A 23,229-nucleotide genomic window follows, 5' to 3' on the forward strand; every position below is an offset into this window, starting at 1 on the left:
AATCATGCTAAAATTAATAAATTGTTTGCGTTAAACTTAAATTGATTAAATATTCCACAAATTCTCAAACGACATGAATGACACGAAACAAATCATCACGAACGACACAAAGCAAATCATCACGATTTTCAAACTTCAAATTAAGAAGTTGATTGCTTTCATTTGCACCATTCAAAACTTGATTTTCCATATTTTCTTCCAGTTGGTTAGGAGATTGATCCATCTATTCAATTAACAAATATAAATTAATTAGAAAACATCAATAAGCAATTTTAATAAAAATAGACTATAGATAATAAATATCAAAATTAAGAAAAAAATTATAAAGTTTAAAAATTAAAGCAAATTTAAAGCGAGATATGTAATACAATCCAGTAGCCGTCTTCTTTTTCGTAGATAAAAAGTATCAAAATTAAAGCGAGTTTATCATAATATAAAAAAATACAAAAAAAATTAAATATATACCTTGAATTAATATGGTTTGAGTGAAAATTAATGGACTCGGTGCTTAAAAGTTAAATTGAATTGATAGTTTTCTTGTAAAGTTTATAGTTATATATATATATATATATTTTTATGAGAAAATATAAAGCAGAAAACGATTACCTCGATATAAAATAAATTAAAAAAGGAAAATAATATCTAACAAATATGGAAATCAAATAATTTGATAAATAATCACTACATTAATTATATTTTGAAAAAAAATATAGTAATCAGCAAAACATTTAAAGAAGGTTAAAATTGTCCATACATAAAATTTTATTAAAGATGTTGTGTTAATATAAATATGTGTGGTGTCAATATGCTTACCCCTGAATTTATGCTCATTATCTGAACCTTCCATAGAACCAAGTGACAAGAAATAGTTTGAGATTAAATAGTAACACTTGAATGCTCATTACTCCAATTGATCGAGACAAAACTCTAAATTTATTCTTACTAATAATGATATACAGATCAGCACCACCAATGAGCCAACATGTTCACGCTATCTAAGTTGCCTTTTTATTCGTAGAGTAATTTTCCAATAACCAAAAAAAAAAAAAATCATACAAATGCATTACATAGCATCCTTGATACCAAGCATTACTAGAACTACTTCGCATTGCTGAGCTCATCCACCACATCACCTCGCTCAAAAACAGCCGCAGCACCCATCCCAGATCCTAAAAGGGAAAAAAAAAAAAAAAAATTCAAACTAGCTTTCTTTTATCTATTGAACAATGAGAAGTAAGAACATAGGGACGGGATATATATATATTAACCATCATTTTTACATAAAAATCATGACAGCCAACAAAATGATTATCAAAATGAAAAGAAATATGTCGAAATGTTCTCTGTGGTTTAGATAGGTTGTTTATTCAGTTTGGTGCAACACCAAAATCAGTTTGCCATTGGTCAAGTACCAATACAACTGAATCGTTAATTTTTTAATATAATGGATGATCTATCAAAATTTCAAATTGCAGCAAATTGTTATACAACATATCTAAGCTATATAGAACATCTATAATTTTACATTTTTTATATTGATAACCATTTTGGTTGTGGTTGCCATATGACACATCTCTATAAAATATGAGGCCTATAATATCACCAAAAATAAAGAAAGATGAGCAAGCTGAATAAATTTCAATTTCCATTATTAAAAAAAGTGCCAACCTCGGAATAGTGAGGTGTCAACCTATTAGTAAAATAAAGAGTAAACTCACTGTCAACTCCCTACTAGTTTAGTATGATAGTATCAACCTATGTAAATTATAAACTGACTATAGATCTCATGTTAACCTAATTATAGTTTCTGAAATATGAGAAACTTTTATCATAAAGAATTAAGAACACCATGCTAATACATACCAATGCACATGGAAATTACTCCAAAACGGCAGTCTTTCCCACGTCGCTTCATTTCATTGAGAAGAGTGCTTACACAGCGGGCACCTAAGCCAGAGTACAGAAAATTAGGTTGGATATTACTTCATCCAAAGAGACCTCTCACTACGTGATTCAATAACCAATACCTACAAATTAGATAAGTTGATAGGAAAGAGAAAGTACCTGTAGCACCCAAGGGATGGCCAAGAGCCATGGCTCCTCCATTTACATTGACCTTTTCTGGGTCCAAACCCAATTTCTTGCAACAGTATACATATTGTGACGCAAAAGCCTATCAAACAAATGAAAAAAAAAATATTTAAACCTGCCTAACTACCAAAGGCCATACAAGTAAAGGGAGAATTTTTGTGGGGTTTGTGGTGGGTGTGTGTGTTGGGGACAGTGTTCAAGAGTAGTTTCCCATATTTCCAAGCATAGGATTGTGATGTCTCTGTCAGAAAGTAAGTATTTGCCCATAATCCATGTTTGTAAGAGTGCATGGGGAATGTTTCGCTTGTAACTATAGGAATGAGCATGATACTTTCAAGTTTCACGTGAACTAACGTGATAAATTGCCCAACATTTTTATTGAAATAATGGCTCACCTCATTTATTTCAAAAAGGTCAATGTCATCAACCTCAAGACCAGCTGCCTTAACTGCAGAGGGAATGGCAACAGCAGGTCCCACACCCATCACAGCTGGATCAACCCCAACTGCTGCAAAGCTCCTATAACAATAAATAAAGTATTGCATAAAAAAATGACCAAAATCTCCCTGGCATGCATGCACCTATACCAGCTTTTATCGAATGTTCTGGCCTAATAAGATCCACATTTATACCTACTCTAACCGAACCTCCTAAAAAGCAAAGAAAAACCAAAGAAAAGAAACATTCCATAATACCAGGGCATTATGTGTCCATACCAGCAGCAAGCACTGGTACACTGTTGGTTATTGATATGCTTACTAACCGGTATACACCAAGTACTGGAAGCCCCTTCGCCATTGCTACATCTCTTCTCATTAGGAGAACAGCTCCTGCACCATCACTTACCTGGCTAGCATTTCCTAGAATATTGAACCAAAAGACAAATGATAGTCTTAGAAGCAACGTCAAAGGACAATGTCGAATGAGAAATAAAAACCAAGTATTGTTTTTTGTTACCAGCAGTAGTGGTGCCATCTTTGGTAAAAGCGGGTTTGAGCTTTGCAAGTGCTTCTAAAGATGTATCAGGCCGAATTCCATCATCTGCTATGACTGTTATTGGCTTTTCCTCTCCAGTTTTCGGATTTATAATCTTTACATGGTAATTTCAACATTTATTAGTAACGATAAGTACAAATAGTAAATAACATTTCAACTGAAATATAGAGTAGAATATTCCGCAAGAATAAAAATAGTGAATAACAATTATCCAGTTCCTCCTTCAAAAAAAAAAAAAAAAAAAATCCTGTTCCAATACTGAAACATCATTTAGTCTCATTCTATTCACAGCAAAATAGGAAAATAACTAATGGCGTAAGAAAGAGATAAAACATATTCCTTCTCTGCCAATAGCATACCTTTGTCTCTACAGGTATAATTTCCTCTTTAAACTTTCCGGAAGCTGCTGCAGCAGCAGCTTTTCTATGAGATTCAACCTATAAAATTGGTATGATAAGTCAAGTGTGCAATTTGAATTATTCCAACTCTACAAGTATGAAAAGTAGTCATAAAAAAAGAAGTATAAACTCATACAGCAGCTTGGTCTTGCTCTTGTCGGGTTATGCCAAACCGATGTGCCACATTCTCAGATGTGATACCCATAGGAAGAAGGCAGTCTCGAGCTTGAGCAAATAAATCCAACTAAACATAAGGTAAAACAACGGATCAATAAGGGTTTCTCTAGTACCAACAAGGACTTCAGCTTAATTTCAAAATAAAGAAACCAAATCACATAAGTGTGGAAGACATAAAACGAAAACAGAATTATGATATTCAGTACGTACTTTTGGATTATTTGGGCTGTCAAAGGAAACTTTGTCGGTAGTCATGGATTCCAACCCAGCAGCAATACCTATTTCACACCAAAGAGGTTGTACAGTAAGTGAAACCAGCTTCCCACTATAATAATTCTACGAAGTAGACAAGTACAGAAGTTTAAAATGTAAAAAATTTAGAAACTCACCAATATCATACTGTCCAGACCTAATAGCTGAAGCAACATCTGCAACTGCCTGAAGGCCAGATGAGCACTGCCGATTTACAGTTTTGAGAGGAACAATGTCTATTTCATACACAGATTTGTATTAGCAATTATATAGGAAGGCATCTACCAAAACCAATAACCCCATTTTTTCAAGAGCAGCTGGTTTTGCTTAAAAAAGCATATTATAGATGTGCACAAAACACCCTGAGATTTCAGAAATTTCAGCTGACATAAAAGTCACCAGCAGAACTGACCTAAATCAAATTTTACCTAATGAAAAACCCTGATATTTATGAAAGTATATCAAATTGAGCATGTGAGATGTTATTATGTAAGAAATCATAAAAATTACCTGGAAAACCAGCATAAAAGGCAGCGATTCTGCATTTAATCGCCCTTATAGATCCCGGAGCTAAAACGGTCCCAACAACAATATCTCCAACTTCATTTGGGTTCACCTTAGTCTTATCTATTAAGGCCTGACATTCAAGGCGAAAAAAGAAAAATGCAATTGTTAATTAGTAGACAAACAGTACAACGAATAAGAATGTTATTTGCAAATAAGAGATCAATTTCCAAAAACCTTGAGAACAGGTGCTAAGAGATCTTCAGGAAGAGTATCCTTAAATCCCCCTCTTTTGGCCTTGCATATGGGAGTTCTATAAGCACTGCACATAGACGAAACAGAATTGCAAAAGAACATTGAAAAAACGCACCGAGGCAAACAAAAAAATGACAGAAAAAAGGGAAAAATAAAATCACGTACGCGACAATAACAACATCATCCCCGAAGCTCGGATTCCTATGATAGCCATCTCCAGCAGCACAATTCGAGGCCTAGTCAATAAAAGAAACCACCAAATCAATCGCAATAAATTTTGTATTAGACCCGGAGCAATTAAGGAGGAGAAGCAAAGACTCACAGCGAGGATCGGCGAAGGATTGCTAGTTTGATTTGGTTGAAGGTGCTCAAGAAGAACTCTTTGCCTAAAGATTGCCTTCTCCATTTCTCCCTTCTCTCTTGTTTCTCTCTCGCTCTCTCTGAGATGAGATCGGATATCTAAGGCAAGTCTTATATAATTGGAAATCAGGTGTGGGTTGCTGGACAGTTCAAGTGAAATTCAATGGAAATTTAATCCTCTCCAGTGCAAGAAAGGAGAAGAATAGTTTTGTCGTGGGTTTTGTGGCGAACTGGAGAGCATGTGGTTGAATGGTTGGATTGAGACGTTGAATCGGGACTCGCGAGTCACGAGTCGTCGAGAATGATTCCCACTGTCGGTCAAATTATTTAATCGCCAAAACTGTTTGTACACTTAATATAGGAAAAACTGGGGGGCAGGTCCACCTGTCGGACTGTGCGAAGCTACATTGTTTTGAACTCAAGGCTATGGCGCATTGACAGTACCGGAACTACACGGTAAGAAAAGGAGGCTAAGTTCCCTATCCTTCCAAAATTTTGTAATTTTTACTTGAAAATTTTATGTTTTACAAAAACTATCACTATTAGCCTCCTTCATAAAATAAAATTACATGACGTTAATTCATCCAGTCCCCTCTATCTCAATTTTCTAGTTCCGCCCCTGCGCATTGAGATAACAGATTATTGTTATTGTCAATAGTTTTATTTTGAATGGTGTTATCTGGAGAATACGATTTTAAATGCACAACACTAAGTGTCCAACACCAAAGAGTAAAGATACGATTTTAAATGCACAACATTGAGAATTTTTTTTTTTTTTTTTCACCTCATATATTGAGCAATAAATGCACAACACTAAAGGAAACGGTCAAATATATTAAAAAAGAAACAATTAATGAGATTCCACGATTAATCTGCAAATAATTTCATAGAAATTTACAACGCAGAAGTAAAAATACGCAAAAGTAATTTAATAATGTAATGAATTCTCGTGGAATTTCCATGTGAAGAAAGAGGTGATCCGAACATCTCCTAATTGTTTTCGACTGTTGTACTGGGCACAACGCAAATGGTTCATATATACTATGGATTTTTTTTTAAATTTAAATATTCGATTTAAACTATTCAATATGATTTTTCATATGAAAATGTAATTTCAAACTAAATTTTACATTATTTTAAATTTTTTTACTATTTTTTTATAGAAGAGGGTTCCAATTAGGGGTGAGTAAATTGCTCATAACTCGTGAGCCGCTCATAACTCGCTCACTAAATGCTCACTTGAACTCGCTCATTTATCCGCTCACAACTCGCATATTTAACAACTTGCTCATTTATTAAATGAGCGAGCATGAGCATGCCCCAACTCGCTCATAACTCGCTCATTTAAAATTTGTCACATCTAATCCCGCCGCCACATTCAATCCCAAATATTCATAGTTTATACATTTATTTATTTTTTAAAACAGACGCCTCAAAACAGTGTGCTGTTGTTAGTTTATGTTTTTGGATTTATGTTGGATTTTTATTAGTGCTGCTTTAGTTTTTGTTGATTGTTGTTTGTTGATACTATTGTTAGTTTATGTTGTTATTATTTTATTTTTGTAATATCGTTGATTTTTTTGTTATTATTCTATTTAATTGAATTATGACAATTTATTAAATTTTAGTATTCATAACTCGTGAGCCGCTCATAACTCGCTCATTTAAAACTCGCTCATTTCCGACTCGCTCATTTATTCGCTCGCTTGAACTCGCTCATTTAACAACTCGCTCATTTATTAAATGAGCGAGCACGAGCATACCCTAACTCGCTCATGCTCGCTCATTACTCACCCCTAGTTCCAATGCCTCATTTTTTTCATACCTCATCATACCTCATATTTTTATATTTTCGTTTTCAAAGTCCAAATTGTCGATCCGAACCGTTCAACAAAATATTTATACTAAAATATGTATGGAGATGAAATTTTATATTTTTTGCAATTTGTTTGCTATTTTTTAAGATAGTACAAAATCACTATTTTTGAACTGTTCAGAAAATAGTGATTTTCTACCCATTTTAAAAAATAGTAAAAAAATTTCAAAAATTATAAAATTTCATTCCTAATCATATTTTAGTATAGATATCATATTGAATGGTTCGGATCAACAATTTAGAATTTGAATATGAAAAAAATAAAGATATAAAATATGAAGTATGATGAAGTATAAAAAAAATGAGGCATTGGAACCCTCCTCATATATAGGTAGAAAATCTCTACTCTTGAATGGTCTATACTCTATAGATAAAGTGGTTTCCTACCTATTTAAAAAATAATTTTTATTTCTAAAAATGTAAAACATGACTATAAATATATGTTTATACAGAGATTACATTCAACGAGTCATATCAATTGTTGGACCTAGAAAATGATGGTATTGATCCATAGTGCGATAACATGCGTTATGCATAATACTGTATTATTATTATTATTATTAAAGTTGAGCTATTGCGCTTCATGAAGCCTATCGTATTAATCTTTAAAATAATTATATAATTATGTCATATTTTATAAATTATGTCTCTACTCTATTCTATCTTCTAGTTCTGTCCCTATATGGATCTATACCCTCGCATGTAAACAAAGTCATCTTTATTTGTAGTTAGCTATTTGGTACAAGAATATGTGTTAGGGGTGAAAACGGTATGGATAATATCCGATCCGTATTCGATCCGTATTTAAAAATTTAGATTTGCATATTTGATATTTGAATATCTTTATAGATAAGGATACTGATATGATTTTACGTTTCAATTGTCTGTATCCGAATAGTAGATATATATCATAAATTTTAATATATTTTATGAAAAATTTATGTTATTCACCGTTATAATTAGATAAATATTACGGACTTTAATATTTTTTAACGCTGCTACTTACGGGATCTCGGTTGATTTTCCTTCCTTTAGCTACTCATATGTTTCAGTTTGCTAAGTTTGAAAAGTGCAAAGAACACATACTATATTAATTTTTTTTAATAAATACCTGATTTGATCTGAAACTGTATCTGTATCTATCTAATATCTGCTCTGTATTCGTATTCAAAAAATAAAAAAATATATAAATATGATTTTACCACTATCCGCTCCGTTTTCACCTCTAATTATACGAGTCCAATCCAAAAGGAACAGAAATTTGTACCATTAATTTAAATCAGAAGAGTGGTTAAATTCTACACTTTGATATTATTTTTGATAGGAAATTTAGTTCAGGCCGGTCTTGATGTAAATTATTTGCTTAACTAAAATATTCATTCATCGTATATTTTTTCACTTTTCTCTAACCCAAAATTCAACTTGTTAAAGAAGAGTAAACACTCCTTTCGCATTTTTTTTTTCTTCCAACGGATTGATAGGAGTGGGTTTGCGGTACTTTGCAATTTGCAAATTGAGCCGTATATTGAATTCATTTCTTTGTTTTTAAAGTTCAAATAGTCGATTCGAACTATTCAATATAATTTTCTTATTAAAATATATTTGAAGACCAAATTTTATATTTTTTTACTATCATTTTTAGATAGGTAGAAATCACTACTTTGAAATGGTTTATGATTTTTTATCAATCTAAAATAGTAAATTAATTCTAAAAGCTGTAAAATTTTAACTCAAAATATGTTTTTATATAAAGATCATAATGAGAGGTTCAAATCGACATTTAGAAAACGAACATATGAATCCATATTACACTCTCATGAAAAATAATTTTACATGTAATTGTGTATCTATTTATATGACGACATTTGAGTGTCTATAGAGTATAGACATGCAATACATGCATGTATATGAAAGACTTGGAGAAATGAGAAATCATATCCAGTAATTTTAGTGAATATATGTTACAAATTTTCTTTCATTAAAATTTTTCTTTTTCTCTTCAAGGCCCACAGGCGTTCACTTTTTGTGCATCTACTTTTCTGTTTTTCGGGCTGACAATAATTCAGCTTTAGAGAATTTTTTTCATAAACCATAATTGAAAAATGGATTCTTAGGGAACCAATATGATTACAACTTTTTTTTCAAAAACCATAAGAACTGTGGGAACGTCACGGTCTGGCATTTTTTTTTTCCAGACCGTGTGCTTCTCACGGTCTTGCCAAAATTTTTTTATTTTTTTTATTTTTTTTTAAAAAAAAACAGATTTTTTTATTAAAAAAAAGCAGATTTTTTTTTCAGACCGTGGGGTTCCCACGGTCTCAATTTTTTTTTTTTTTTTTTTTTTTTTTATAAAACAGAATTTTTTTTAATTTTTTGTATTAAAATATTAGAAATGTTGAATATGTTTCTTTGAAAATAGATGAAATACAATATAATTTGATTTATTAGAAATACTGCAATAAATAACCCGGATCAATATTTTTCAGGTCGGATTTTTCGCGGCTGTAAGAAAAATTAATATATTTATTTATGTGTTATTAGAAAAAAATAAAAATGCTTAGATTCTGAGTTATTGATCCCGATTCAAAAGTCACTTCTAGGTAATCCAGAAAATATTGTGATCCCTCTAGGACATTTAATTTATAAAAAGTTATATCTATTTTGAGAATTCTTTTTGAATAACAATTATTAAATAACTTAAAAGTTATTATTATTTTCAAAAATAGATACAACTTTTCATAAATTAAATTTACTAGAAAGATCACAATATTTTTTGGATTACCTAGAAATGACTTTTGAACCCGGATCAATAACTCAGAATCTAAGCATTTTTATTTTTTTCTAATAACACATAAATAAATATATTAATTTTTCTTACAGCCGCGAAAAATCCGACCTGAAAAATATTGATCCGGGTTATTTATTGCAGTATTTCTAATAAATCAAATTATATTGTATTTCATCTATTTTCAAAGAAACATATTCAACATTTCTAATATTTTAATACAAAAAATTAAAAAATTAAAAAAAATTCTGTTTTATAAAAAAAAAAAAAAAAAAAAAAAAATTGAGACCGTGGGAACCCCACGGTCTGAAAAAAAAATCTGCTTTTTTAAAAAAAAAAAAAAAAAAAAAAATTTGGCAAGACCGTGAGAAGCACACGGTCTGAAAAAAAAAAAAATGCCAGACCGTGAGATTCCCACGGTTCTTATGGTTTTTGAAAAAAAAATTGTAATCATATTGGTTCCCTAAGAATCCATTTTTCAATTATGGTTTATGAAAAAAACTCCAGCTTTAGATATCGGCCCCGCCCAGTAAAAGTAGAATGCTAACTTTTAAATAGGAAAAAAAAAAACCATGGATAGAATACCTGTTTATATAAACGAGAAATCAATTCAGTGACAAAAAATATATAAAGAAAACTACATAGTCTGCATATGTTAAGCAACCATATCCGAATGGACAAATTATAACAATCTACTTTTATATTGCATACATAGCTTTCATCTCAGACTCAGACAAGTCAGAATAAAAGTAGCACGAGCTGGACCCGTTGCGCTTAGAAATTCCTCTCTTTCTTCCTTGTATATCGGATCCGCTTCGACTTAACCACATAATAAGACGTACCGAGTACACCTACCACTGTCACGCCTCCAATCAGTGTAACAAGTATTGCAGCCCATTGAGATTTCTTTCCCACAACAATATACGTAGAAGCAAGAAATGAAACTGTGGTACATACCGATGCTAAAAACATTAATTTATTGATCACCTCGTTTACCAGCTTTTTTGATTTGGTCTCACCTATCACACGTGTTACTTGCACGACCACCACCGCTAGAGAAGTAAATAGTGATACTGCGTTGAATATGTAAAATATTTTAAATGAGGTGGCCATGTACACTACCGCAAGACCGTCATTTTGGTTTCCACCTGGAACAGTGAAAATTGCAGCAAATGCCACAGTGGCAAATAGCATGGCAACAATTGTCACAGAGTTAGTTGCATTATTGATGCCTTCATGGTGCAGCTTTCGGAGTTCCTTAGCGATTCCATGAATGTTTTTGTTGGTTTTTTGTGTTTGCTCCAATTGTGTATGCATGTCGTTCTTGATCTCAGTGACGGTTTTGCGGAGCTCATCTCGGGGTTGGATAAGTTCCATTGCCCTGAGTGCGCCATATTGGGATAAACATTCCTTTATTTCAGATGATTCTTCGGAGAGGGGTAGGGATTCGGCAATGTCATATGCAGTCTTGTGATAGCGATTTAGCGCATTCACATGCGTGTCAGGTAGTAGTAGGAGAACATTTACCATCTGCATTATGCACCAAAAAATTATAAACATAATTTAATGTTTTTATTTTCTGGCAATTTTCATTTTGGAATTTTGCACAATTGAGCCAAACAGTTTATACTTTATTGGGTCAACATCTGAAGAAAAGATGAACGGAATGGAGGAGACAACCGGCCATATGGCATATAGCATGGATATGACAAAGCAAAAACAGTAATTAAATTACCTCGGCTCGCTTCTTCCTCGTAGCCACATGCAATGCTGTGTTACCATTCTTATCAGGTAACATGACAATCGCAGGATCGACATCTACGAGCACCTTCACCGCACCACATTTCAGCCCTTTTACTGCCATGTGTAGTGCAGTCTGACCCTTCTTATCAGTTCGTCTCGCTAGTTGTGGGACCTTTTCGAGCAGCACCTTTACCACCTCTACGTGGCCTTGTCTAGCTGCAAAATGCAATGCATTTTTGCCGTTGTTCTTTGATATGTCAAACAGGTCCGACTTGTGCTTAAGTAGTAGCTTGACAGTATCAAGGTGTCCCCGCGTTGATGCCGATATGAGTGGGGTTACCTTTGACGGGCCAAATGTTCTGCTCAGCGTAGAATCGTAATTCAGAAGTTCCTGTACAACGGCTGTACAAAATACAAACATTAATTAAGGAGTATCCTCTTGTTTTGAAACTACATTATTTAATAATAATTATAAGTACATGGAGCGGATCGAAGTTCATAACATGACAATTATACATATTGGTAATAGAATCCATTGTGGGGGTGCTTAGGGGGCTCATAACGAGTCCGCGTGGTCTCTGCATCAACTGAAAATGTATCTCAGTCATTTAATTTTAAACAAAGTCAATTAGGATACCGCATAGGAGTTCTTTAATATTGGTGCAGATTTAGTCTGCACAGACTTTAAAAGTAATCAGACAGTTCATATGCATTACCTAAAAAAATTCTTTTTTGAGTTAATTAATACAGAGGATACAAATTCACTCGTAACTCGGGAGTCGCTCTTTCACTCTTCCAACGAAGCGAACAAAAGACAATTGCAAACCTAGAGTTTTGACAACCACCCTCCTCCCTCCATTCAACTCCATTCTTTCCAATCCTTGTAGTCCTTATTTCGATACAACATCTTTCTTCTATCTCGATTCTACTTTTTCGAGCGGAGAGGAGAAAGAGAGAGGAGAGGAACGGGGTCTAATCGAAGCCGAGAGTGCGGTATTGTCGGAGCTCAAAATGTAGAGTCTCCATCTTGATTGGAGCGCGATGGTGAGTAGATCCAGTCGTTGTCGAATCTGTATCCTCCCAGGTACCTGACTAAACCTGATCGAAACGAACAGCCCAGATTTACTCTCAGTCTAGATTTTTAAATTAGCACGAATCTCAAAGCACAAAAAATACTGCCCCCTGTGCCATCCCGGCTGAGAGTAAATATGGATTGTCCGTTTCGGTTAGGTTCAGTCAAGTACTTGGGGATACAGATCCGATGTTGTTAGTTCAGTAGTGGTTGAAGAGATGGATATGATGGTGGAGCGAGATAACGATTAAAGTATTAGGGTGATCAACATTTCGATTGGAGCATGATAGTGGGTAGATCTGGTCGTTGTCGGAGCGTGGCGACGATCGAAGAAGCAGATCTAATCGTAAAGCTATATGAGGATAAGGTATTAGAGTAATTAAGAGAAAATTAGAATATTAGAATAGTTTAAAGAATTTTATGAGAATAAAAAAATAGATTTCAAAATTACATTAATTTGATCAATTGTAAATAAATTTTTACAATAAAATTATTAGTAGATATTTAAAGCTATATATTAACATTTAAAAAAAAATCCGTTGTGTGAAATAAAGCAAAAAATGAACAACATAAAATGAAGAAACTTTTTTCCTGTGTGAATTGATTAAAAATAAGTAACTGATAATTAATTAACAATTTTCCAATATTCTAGTATGATTTAATCTGCTATATATTATATATCTTTTCTAACTATTGACCAGCTTTCCAGGTAAATAATCCAACCTCGGTGACCTTCTCGAACCGCCACATGGAACGCATCATACCCGCAGTGATTCTTCACCACCACACCATCTCTATCTAAATACTTAACCAATTCGACCACCACCTCTACAAACCCTCTCTCAGCTGCCACAATCAACGGTGTATCTCCCACCTCATTCATCTCACTTGAAACCGACGATTGGATCTCCGCAACATCTTCTCTCTCTGCCTGATCTCTGATCCCCTCTAAAATCATCCTCACAGCCATGACATCTCCTTGGCGTGCTGCAACATGGAGCTCGGTATCGTTGTGTCGTCCTGTTACTTGGCGCACATACTTGCTCATGCTTCCTCTCCTATCCATGGTTTTACTTTTACTCGAGCTGGACAGTACCAGTGGAGGTGGATACGGGGCTGGGACACATGGAGTTGGATTGATTGGCGTAGTTTTTTCTATCTCGACAGACATATCTGGAATTGAGGTCTCTAGTGGATTTGTTGAGCTTGAGAGAGAAAGGCCGAGGTGATGATAGAGGGTTTAAATACGGCAAGGTGGTGACAGAAAAAGCGAAGGGGAAGGAAAGAGGCAGGAAGGAGAGCTTGGAAAGAAAAGATTCCACGGCAGTTTGGATTGAGATCTCCAGTGAAGTACCTGTGTATACAATCGTGCAAAGATATATAAAATGCTTGATGAATTACCCGTTTCTGTTTTGAAAACACAAAGAAAAAGGTAGAAGAATACAAGTATGGATTTGTTTTTTTTTGAAGTGACAAGTATGGATTTGATATAGACGTATAGTTGTTTTCTGCAGTGAAGCCCTCGCAAGTTAAGCAATAGCTATTTATTTGCTAGAACACTAATAAACTATTAAGGCAAAGGCTTCTTATGGACATAAGTACATATTTGTAAAATGAATATATTTTTATTTTCAAAGTTCAAACAGTTGATCCGAACCGTTCATCTTGTTCTCCATATTAATATGTGCTTGGAGACCAAATTTTATATTTTTCTGAATTTTTTTACTATTTATTAAGATGGGTACAAAAAATATCAAATTCAGACCATTGAATTTTGTACCCATCTTAATAAATAGTAAAAAAATTCAGAAAAATATAAAATTTGGTCTCCAAGCACATATTAATATGGAGAACAAGAAAAACAGTTCGGATCGACTGTTTGAACTTTGAAAATAAAAATATATTCATTTTACAAATAGATCCTTATGTCCATAGAAGCATCACTCTTTTCCCCACATTCATTGTTAGCTCTCTCATATTTCTATTTGTTCACTCATTATAACCCTTTACATCTTAATAATTTTGTTTTATTATTTTCATGATAAGTGCATTTTGTTTGATTTATTCATATTACTTTTACTTTTGCTTTTATTCACACCATTAATTCTTTCTTTTTTCATGACAACTTTTAATTTTTATTTTATTAAATATTATCATATTTTAATTATTAGACTTTAGATTGTTAGAATAGATTACAATTTATCAATATTATTAACGAAGAAATTATTATTGATAACAAGTATTAAAAAAAAATATATTCTATGAATATCTTTATCAAATTATGATTTTCACATCTATTCTCACAATACAACCGAACATTCATTCAATACATTTATTTCTATGCATATTTATGAATATGAGTTCCCACAAATAAAAAAATATATTTTTCATACCTGTCAAAACATTCTACACAATTCCATAGGAAACAAACATGCCCTAAAGTTATAAAATTTGTGCGCCTAAATCATGTATTTATACGCTTATTAGTGGACTCTCTGAATTCGTTATTTATATTTCACCACATCTTTAAAATGAAATCTTAACGATAATAGAAGAATGAAAACTTTTATTATATTACAAACAATATCTACATTAATATATGTATATATCAATTTGTTTTATCAGCTCCACAAATTTTATTAAAATTTACATTAAATTAAAAAGCAAATCATCAATTAAGATTTTTTTTTATTTGCATAATTTAAAACTTGATTTTTCAAGTTTTATCACTGATAAGGAGATTGATTTTCCATCTATTCAATTAACAAATATAAATTAGTTACAAAACATTAATTTAAATTTTGCCCTAATAATTTTAATTAAAATAGACATATAGATAACAAGTAACAATATTAGAATAATTATATGAATCCCCACACTCTTGTCCCCCCCCCCCCCCTCTGTCCCTGCAACAATATTAGAGAAAAGTTGTACTATGGTTCCCTTTTTCAGTCCCCACACTCATCCTGCATCAACCTTTATAGGTATAAATACTTGAAAGATAAGAAATTACTACTTGCAAAATAAGATATTAATACTTGCATTCGTAACTTGATATGATCACTCCTTTTTGAGTTCCTCAATGGTCCCTGCGTCAACCCACATTAAATGAAGTCGTGGGGACCCCGCATCCCTGCATCAACCTTCCCCAATCATCCATGCGTTAACATTTCTCTAACAAAAATAGTTGACTGCATAGGTATAAATACTTGTTGTACTTGATATTAATACTTTCGGATGTCAGCCAGTGTCATATGTAAAAAATACTTACAAGTATAGGAATATATACTTACACGACGAGGTATAAATACTTGTGTGACGACTAGCCTGAAAGTACGTTATCATGGATCTCATTTGAAAGAGAAAATTGCGTAAAAGATGTTCGTAGTTTTAGATTCGCAAAATTTCTCATAAATCGTCAGAAATGTGAACGATATTGAACAAAGAAAAAAAACTCACATCTAGAAACATGTATGCCCCCCTATGTAGTTTGAGATTTGATTAGAGAAACAAATATTCATATAAAAATTGTTCACCTCATATATATAAATACTTCTACTCTTAGGAATAAATACTTCCGTGCATAGGTGTTAATATTTGTGTGACGACAAGCTTGAAGGTACGTCATCATGGATCTCAGTTGAAAGAGAAAAATGCGTAAAAGACGTTCATGGTTTTAGATTCGTAAAATTTCTCATAGATTGTCATAAATGTGGACGAGATTGAATAAAGACAAAAAAATTCACCTATTAAAACATGTATCGCCCATATAGATTTGGTTGAAGAAATAATTATTTATGTAGAAATTGTTTACTTTATATGTGTATATACTTCTGTTCTTAGACATAAATACTTCCATGCAAGAATTTTAATACTTCAGAAAAAGAAAAAAATAAGTATTGAAGTTGTTGTGGTCCCCCAGACAGTTATGATAGTTGTAATGCGGAAATAATAAAGGAAAAAGGCACAGGGACAATTATTAGAATCCACAAAATTAAGAGAGAAACAAAATAAAAATCAAACAATATAACTAAGTTGGTTAATTATATTACAATTTAAAATGTATCATATTATCAAATTTCTTTTTTAGCTACATCACTTCTAAAAATATATCAAACAAAAAAATAAGATAAATACATATCTTGACTTGACTGCTTGTATTTTGCAAACTATTTAGTTATATTTTTATAAAATTTAATACACAGATTAAAATGATGAGAACCCGTTTATGTGAAATTATTGTTTTATTTCTCATATGTTTCTTGTGATGCACAATACCGAGTTGGTCAAAAAATTTCATACATATTCAATGCAAAATCAGAAAAAGGGAAAGAGTATCTGGCAATTATAGAAATCAAATAATAAATAAATAATCACAACATTAATTACATTATAGATAACAATTGAAAAGATATTTAAAGAGGGTTAAAATTATCCATACATTTAAAAAAAAATTTAATATCTGTTAATAAAAAGATTAGTGTTAATATGCCCACCCGAGCCCTGAACTAGTCTAGAATTAAGTGCAGATGAGGCACAATCCCGAAGCACACAAGTTCTGTCATTCAATTAGATCCGGTGTCTAAAATGCAAAAGCTTGCCCTGCAGTCGTTAGAACCTTTCCGGAACAGGATTTGATTGAAATCACTCATGATATACAAAACTTGTTAATCTATACACCAATTTCCATACCAACACATCATGGTATTCTATGTTCCTAATCTACTTCATGTAAACCAACCAACCAAGTTCTTGTTTGCATTGTGGTGCTAATCCTAAGTTCCTAACTGATGTGTGTAAAAGGTTTGGCAGGCATCTTGTGTAAACAATTCAGTTTCCAGTGGTTTTGTGGTTTGTAGACGAAACCCCGGCCTTTGCCAAATTTGACTGTGCGCAATCAAGCAGTGGATCGCACTCAAGAGCCTTCTTGAAACAGCCAATAGCTTCCTCCCACTGACATTGGGCAACACAAACAAGACCTAGATTGTTATGTGCCAGTGCATACCCAGGACAGAGTTCCAGCGACTTCATCAAAATCTTTTTTGCAAATTCAAGCTTCCTTTGCTCTCGATAAAGATTCCCTAGGTTAGAAAGGATTGCATGTGCTTGATTGTTCTTGGATAATGAAAGGGCCCGCTTGTAGACAGTCTCAGCTGATGATGGGTCATGAGATAAATGGAATGCAACACCTGAAGTAAAAACAAAGGCAAGCGATACTTAAATACATCAAAACAGATTATAATAATACAGCAACCACAGAAATATTGATTAAAACACTGCCAAAACACCAAAGAAGAGTACATGGCGTGCTTTGGCAGGTACAAAAGACGCCACAGCTTATTTCATAAGAAAGAGGAATACCAAGACAAAAAAGGGGCACTCATCAAGTGTGTTTTAGTTATATCATTGTGTGTTTGAACAGTGGTTCCTTCTAGCAATGGAGAACTCTGGTAGCAGAGCTTCATAATGACTATTTGGGCAGCCAAAATTGTATCCTTAGGCCTTAGCAAAAAATAATATGAAGCATAGAATGTTAGAAGTTACCAAGATTAGACCAAGTGTAACTGCAACCCAAGGAGTGGACGAGAGCACTCTTGAAAAATTTAACTGACGACTTGAATTGCATTGTACGAAGATTATGTAAACCAAGTTGATGCCAGTGAACTGCATCATCTGAATCTTCCTGGATTGTCTGTCAAAGAATTCATTTCAGAAATGATAATTCCATCTTACTTCAGCAAGTCCATTATTGTTTCATAATTCAAATATAAAAATGATATTTTCAAAACTGATATTTTTTATTGAATCAACAATCCCAGAAAATCTAGAAAACATATCAGCATTGGAGGCAAAAATGGCAAAGAACTGTTCATTTTATCTGTCATGAAATCTATACAACAACAACAACAACCAAGCCTTTAGTCCCAAACAAATTGGGGCAGGCTAGACATGAAACCCAATCATAATCATAAAATCAAGGTAAGTAACTGTCATGAAATCTATGTTTAAAAATAAAAGAATGAACAAATTGGAACTTTCTTTGTAAGAGATCAAGATGGCGAATATAGTCACACATCTCATCTGCTCTCCCATAAAGGTCATTTTAGTCAATTTGGGGTGCAATTTACCAACTTCGTCATATAGAAAGCAGAATCAAAATGATGCAGATTAAGATATAAAGCCACATTTCCCATTTGGGCAACTGGATGCTCTTTATTGACATTGAAAGGAGTTCCCGCAACTTATGTCGCGGAACTTCTTCTTGTTGGGCTTGTTTGGAATTGAATTGCAAAATCAGAGATTGAGCAACTGGAAGACGTACCTGTTTTAATGTACATAAAGCTCTTTCTTCTACATCATCTATATCCATCTGCTTACTCTCGTATGTAGAACCAATTTCATGTTGTACTTTGTGAGCCATGGCGAACCCAGACCATGCAGTGGGAACATCAATCAATGCAGGGTCACCTTCTTTTATAAGCGTTGCCATCTCATTGGCAGCCCAAATAAGCTGATCAGTCGATTCTTGTGCTCTTTCGGCCTCTCTAATTCGATGAGTTGCAATTGCATATCGCACAGCCATTTGACTTGGCTCCAATTGGGCTGCCTGCAAAACAAATTAATATAGGCAATGTTAAGTTATTATAAGTATTAACCTTTCCATCACTGTCAACTAAGTCTAAATACTTCTCGTCTTAACAAAAAGGGAAATGACAAAATTAAATGGTTATTATTACCTGCTCCAAGCAACTTTTAGCATTAGTATGCTCACCAGCTAGATAATATGCATTTGCAAGGTTCACCCACAACTGTGCAGCTTTAGGTTCAGCCTTCACCGCAGCCAATAAGCATTCTTTTGCAACATTAATTCCTTCAACTTGATTCGAATGATGGCCTTCACCAGCAAATGCTCCTGGACCTATTTTTTTTTCATATAGAGAGAAAGGAATTGAATTTTCAACACTTCTATTTAAATTGGAGGAATAAGTTCACTGAAAATTTTAATAACATTTTTAATAAATCAAGTAAATGGAACTACTGTTATACCTGCTGTTACAGAACCATGCTTATAAAGAAGGCAAGTTGCATAGTTGAGTAGAGAAGCAGGGTGACTTTGATCTCTTAGAACAAGATCTTGAAAACAGCGCAATGCAAGGTCAAATTTGCCACTGAAAGATTATGCTTAATGATTAACACCACTGTGAGAAAGAGAAACTAGGTAGATGAAATACATTGTTGCCGCCAAAAGGTAACAATTTGCGTTCCTCGTAAGAAAAGGTCAACTAAGCAGAGAGTATGGAAAGAAAAAAAAAATACAAAAGAACAAGCAATACCTTTGAAGGAATGCAATGCCAAGATTGGCCATGGAATCCAAGTGATCAGGAGAAAAGGCTAAGATGGATGAGAAAACAGAAATAGCACTCTGTAGAAATCAGATCACATTAGAAATAGCACTGTAGAAATCAGATCACATTGAAGAAAGTGAAAGATGCATTTCCTTACTTTTAACTGCCCCATTTTAAGAAGAATTGCACCAAGAGAATTCCAAACAGATGCCTGTTTCACATCTGCTTGCATGGAGGAATCCAATTTTGCTAGTATCTCACCTAGCTCCCGTTCATCAAGCTCTTTGTCTAAGCTATCTCCTGTTGTTGCTTGTAGAATGCACTACATCCATAAAGAAAACAATTTACTAAGAAAAGGGAAGCACTACGCTAGCGCTTACCATCACCACTAGATCTGTTTAGTGAACAGGAGTCTTACTGAAATATATTACACATAACTCCGGCCCTTATAAACTTCAGGTGGTACAAAATCTTACTAGTTTGGAATAATTTCATTTATTTCCCACAATTGCAACACCCAACATCCATAATCAACGGCAAATGTGTTGAATCTGGTTTAATTTGAATATCATTTGGGCACCCGTGATTGGTTAGAAACTTTAAATAATTAACAGATATGGCTCCTCAAATTATACGGATTTCATTGGATGTCCCAGGCAGATCTGGAGTGCCCATTTTAGATTGGGCAGTCCTGAACTACTCTCGACTTGAAATTAACAAAATCACTCACAAGAGGCAGGTAAAAGGACAGATATAAGGTCACAGATGATCTGTACCGTCCAATATGAAATGGACGGGCCCAGATCTGCCTGGAATTCTAGTCTGTACAATTGGAGAGGAGACCATTCCATAATCAACTGCTCAGTTTTGGACCAATGACCAGACAAGTTACAAGTAGCACCAAAATTACACATGGCCTATCTAAGTAACGGAGAACACATCTTGCATTTTATTTTAAGATTTTTAACAATTTTAGACATCAATTGCCACGGTTGTCAAAGTAGAGTGTCAACGGTCAACATATCCAATACCTACCAAAATAACTCTTTATACAGTCCTACATTATAAAATGCATGATTTATACCATCCTTGCAGACATAATATTTCCAAAAAAAAAAACCTAAAATTCTTTTTTTTCCCTCATTCACAAAGATACCAAAAGAACCGAATGAACGTAATTCGGTATATTACACATTATACGAGGAAGAGGGGACTGCAGAGGATACTTCTTTTGTGGGGATAAATGTGTGATTCTTCAACGGATACACGTGAAATTTGACATTTTGCAAGGGCGTACATGAAACTTACTGCCCTGTTTTATGCACATTCATCAGAGAGAAAAATATGAGAACATAAAAGAGCTAACCTGAGAATGGTGTATTCGCACTATAGCAAGCAAATCCGGCCTGCGTACGTCGTCCTCGTCTTGCAATAGTATCTCAGCTGACTTCTCATAGGAAAGTATTGCCTGTAACATGGCCACAAATGAGAATACAGTAACATCCTAAGGTATTATACAGATCAAGCCTTCTAAGATCATAAATGATATAAGCACCTTCTGGGGTTGACCAAGTCTCTGATACATCAGACCTAGAATATAATGAGCATGGGCATTCTTTGGTGCCTTGCGCGCTACATGAACCAAACCCTGAAATCATGTTAGATGTCCATAATAAGATCCTTGATCTATAAAGCACACAATACTGAGAGTATGTAGGGAACTATATCACAACTGAGCAAAAGCAAACTGTGCACTATAGCCCAAATTAGATCAAATCAATGCTCTGGATAGCTCTTCTGAAGATGCAAAGAGGAGTTAAGCACTAGACAAAAATATATCCACTCTGTTTGTCAACCCCGTTTTTCCCCTGTGATTTTTCCACTACACCAAGCCCCCATTTCTTTTTCTCAACTCTCGATATAATTGTATGGAATACACTGGAATAAAAAGGAGTCTATGCACAAAAAAGGTGTTGCTACCTAAAATTGGTACAGAAGCTTGATAATTGCTGATATTACAAAAAAGTCAGACAACAACTTTGTGCTTTGAAATATTATAGATTTTCATTATACTCTGTCTCACAAATTAAGAAAGGAAAAATAATAATCTCATGGAATGGTGTATCATTTTTATATGTATTAACTAAGTTGTTCTTCATATAACATGGGGAAAATGTTATCCTAAAAGTATTTGCCATCAGCAATCGAACCTACCACACAGCAAGTACTGCTACGTGATAATCAAGACACTGAATAGATTAAGAATGCTTCAAAAACAAAAAAAAATGGAAGCTAAGTGCAAATCACTCACAGCTTTAAGATTGCAAACTTTTTCCTCTCTTGACATGGAAGCTCCTTGACACTGCTGGTCAATATCTGTGTAATTTCAAGCATATGATGAGACAACATGCTTCATAATTCTCATAAATCTAGACAGATTTACCTTCAGTTTCGACGAGATCAGGATCCTTCACTGACATAGTACTTTTGACTGAGGCACTCTCTTCCACATTACTCCTGAAAAATACTACTGCAATTTCAGCATTAAAATGCAAAGCAGCTGTGCATGTTTACTACTAAAAGTAGAAACAGTAAAGTTAACTGACTATCTTTATCTACAACATGTGCTATTTCAATTTCATTAGGACCTAACAACTATACAAGACAAAAACCTAAATAGAAGCAGAAATTAATCCTAGGCATAGGTAAGCCTTAAAAACAGTCATTCAAATATAACTTAATGGTCTAATTAGAGAGACAAAAAAAGGTTTAACTGTAAAATTATACTGCCAATAATAACAAAGTATGCAATTATTTATAAGTGGAATTCGAAAAGATATATACGTGAAAAGAAAGATTCAAAAGAGACCTGGTGGAGGGATCAACGGGGGTAGGGGGGAGAATCCCATCCTCGCCATCGCTCTCAGGTGGATCGTCGTTGAGATTGAGATCGGCGATGATGACCGGCTTCCGGCGCGGGGAGGAGGGGCGCGGCGGCCCAGTGGTGGCCGGTGAAGGAACTCCGCCGCTCGAGAGCAGCTCGGACCCACCTGGCAGTTGCATCTCTGGCATCTCGTGAGGTCCTCTTTTTGCAAAGTGCTCCGGTGAAGTTTGTTTGGGGTTTTGGGTTCTCTCGAGAGATTTTCGCGGTTTTCAGGTGCTTCTCCTCTCTTTGTTGTATTTTTAGTTTTTTACTCTTTTGCTTTAGAGTTATTACACTTTCATCTAATTTTTCGTGTCAACAATTTTAGAAACACCTGAAGAATTACTAAACTGTAATTTACCTACCATCCCGATTTCTGCAATTAGTTTAATTTCAATAGGTCAGTTTCTCGGTTAAACCCCTGAAAATATATTATTCTTTTTTGTTTCTG

General features: G+C 33.9%; 2 protein-coding genes and 1 pseudogene across 4 annotated transcripts; all 3 read right to left on the reverse strand.

Moving 5' to 3' along the window:
* Positions 1 to 848: 848 nt before the first annotated feature.
* LOC144567037 (3-ketoacyl-CoA thiolase 2, peroxisomal-like) lies at positions 849 to 5,217 on the reverse strand. Its single transcript, XM_078317070.1, has 14 exons — positions 4,996 to 5,217; positions 4,839 to 4,909; positions 4,656 to 4,740; positions 4,425 to 4,551; positions 4,052 to 4,150; positions 3,873 to 3,940; positions 3,622 to 3,729; positions 3,447 to 3,524; positions 3,049 to 3,181; positions 2,855 to 2,951; positions 2,487 to 2,610; positions 2,065 to 2,173; positions 1,864 to 1,947; positions 849 to 1,169 (listed from the first exon to the last, which is right to left on the reverse strand). The coding sequence occupies exons 1-14, from the start codon at positions 5,077 to 5,079 to the stop codon at positions 1,099 to 1,101; spliced, it is 1,338 nt and encodes a 445-aa protein (XP_078173196.1). The 5' UTR covers positions 5,080 to 5,217; the 3' UTR covers positions 849 to 1,098.
* A 5,085-nt stretch (positions 5,218 to 10,302) lies between these two features.
* Positions 10,303 to 13,743, reverse strand: LOC144567805 (ankyrin repeat-containing protein ITN1-like; annotated as a pseudogene). Its single transcript, XR_013515507.1, has 3 exons — positions 13,233 to 13,743; positions 11,430 to 11,839; positions 10,303 to 11,224 (listed from the first exon to the last, which is right to left on the reverse strand). The product of XR_013515507.1 is annotated as an ankyrin repeat-containing protein ITN1-like (transcript).
* A 3,116-nt stretch (positions 13,744 to 16,859) lies between these two features.
* On the reverse strand, positions 16,860 to 23,041 carry LOC144567480 (tetratricopeptide repeat (TPR)-containing protein). Of its 2 annotated transcripts, none has more exons than XM_078317626.1 (12): positions 22,725 to 23,041; positions 22,299 to 22,372; positions 22,167 to 22,231; positions 21,411 to 21,503; positions 21,222 to 21,323; positions 20,013 to 20,177; positions 19,844 to 19,932; positions 19,557 to 19,678; positions 19,247 to 19,428; positions 18,832 to 19,116; positions 18,054 to 18,201; positions 16,860 to 17,698 (listed from the first exon to the last, which is right to left on the reverse strand). In XM_078317626.1, exons 1-12 carry the CDS (start codon positions 22,925 to 22,927, stop codon positions 17,340 to 17,342), a joined length of 1,887 nt encoding a protein of 628 aa, XP_078173752.1. In that variant the 5' UTR covers positions 22,928 to 23,041; the 3' UTR covers positions 16,860 to 17,339. The 2 variants fall into 2 exon arrangements, with proteins under 2 accessions (XP_078173752.1, XP_078173754.1); XM_078317628.1 differs by having other exon boundaries at positions 22,299 to 22,382; positions 22,725 to 22,921.
* Between the last annotated feature and the right edge of the window lie 188 nt (positions 23,042 to 23,229).

Source organism: Carex rostrata, chromosome 16, assembly GCF_964058835.1.
Source record: "Carex rostrata chromosome 16, lpCarRost1.2, whole genome shotgun sequence".
NCBI classification, from domain to species: domain Eukaryota; kingdom Viridiplantae; phylum Streptophyta; class Magnoliopsida; order Poales; family Cyperaceae; genus Carex; species Carex rostrata.

Excerpts from the sequence above, each read along its gene's own strand:
- LOC144567480 (XM_078317626.1), bottom strand. The coding sequence starts at position 22,927 with ATGCCAGAGATGCAACTGCCAGGTGGGTCCGAGCTGCTCTCGAGCGGC. Across the intron at positions 22,373-22,724 it reads CCCGTTGATCCCTCCACCAG|GAGTAATGTGGAAGAGAGTG; the intron begins GTCTCTTTTGAA and ends AGTATTTTTCAG. Across the intron at positions 21,324-21,410 it reads GACTTGGTCAACCCCAGAAG|GCAATACTTTCCTATGAGAA; the intron begins GTGCTTATATCA and ends GCCATGTTACAG.
- LOC144567037 (XM_078317070.1), bottom strand. The coding sequence starts at position 5,079 with ATGGAGAAGGCAATCTTTAGGCAAAGAGTTCTTCTTGAGCACCTTCAA. Across the intron at positions 2,952-3,048 it reads AGATGGCACCACTACTGCTG|GAAATGCTAGCCAGGTAAGT; the intron begins GTAACAAAAAAC and ends TCAATATTCTAG. Across the intron at positions 1,948-2,064 it reads CCATCCCTTGGGTGCTACAG|GTGCCCGCTGTGTAAGCACT; the intron begins GTACTTTCTCTT and ends ACTCTGGCTTAG.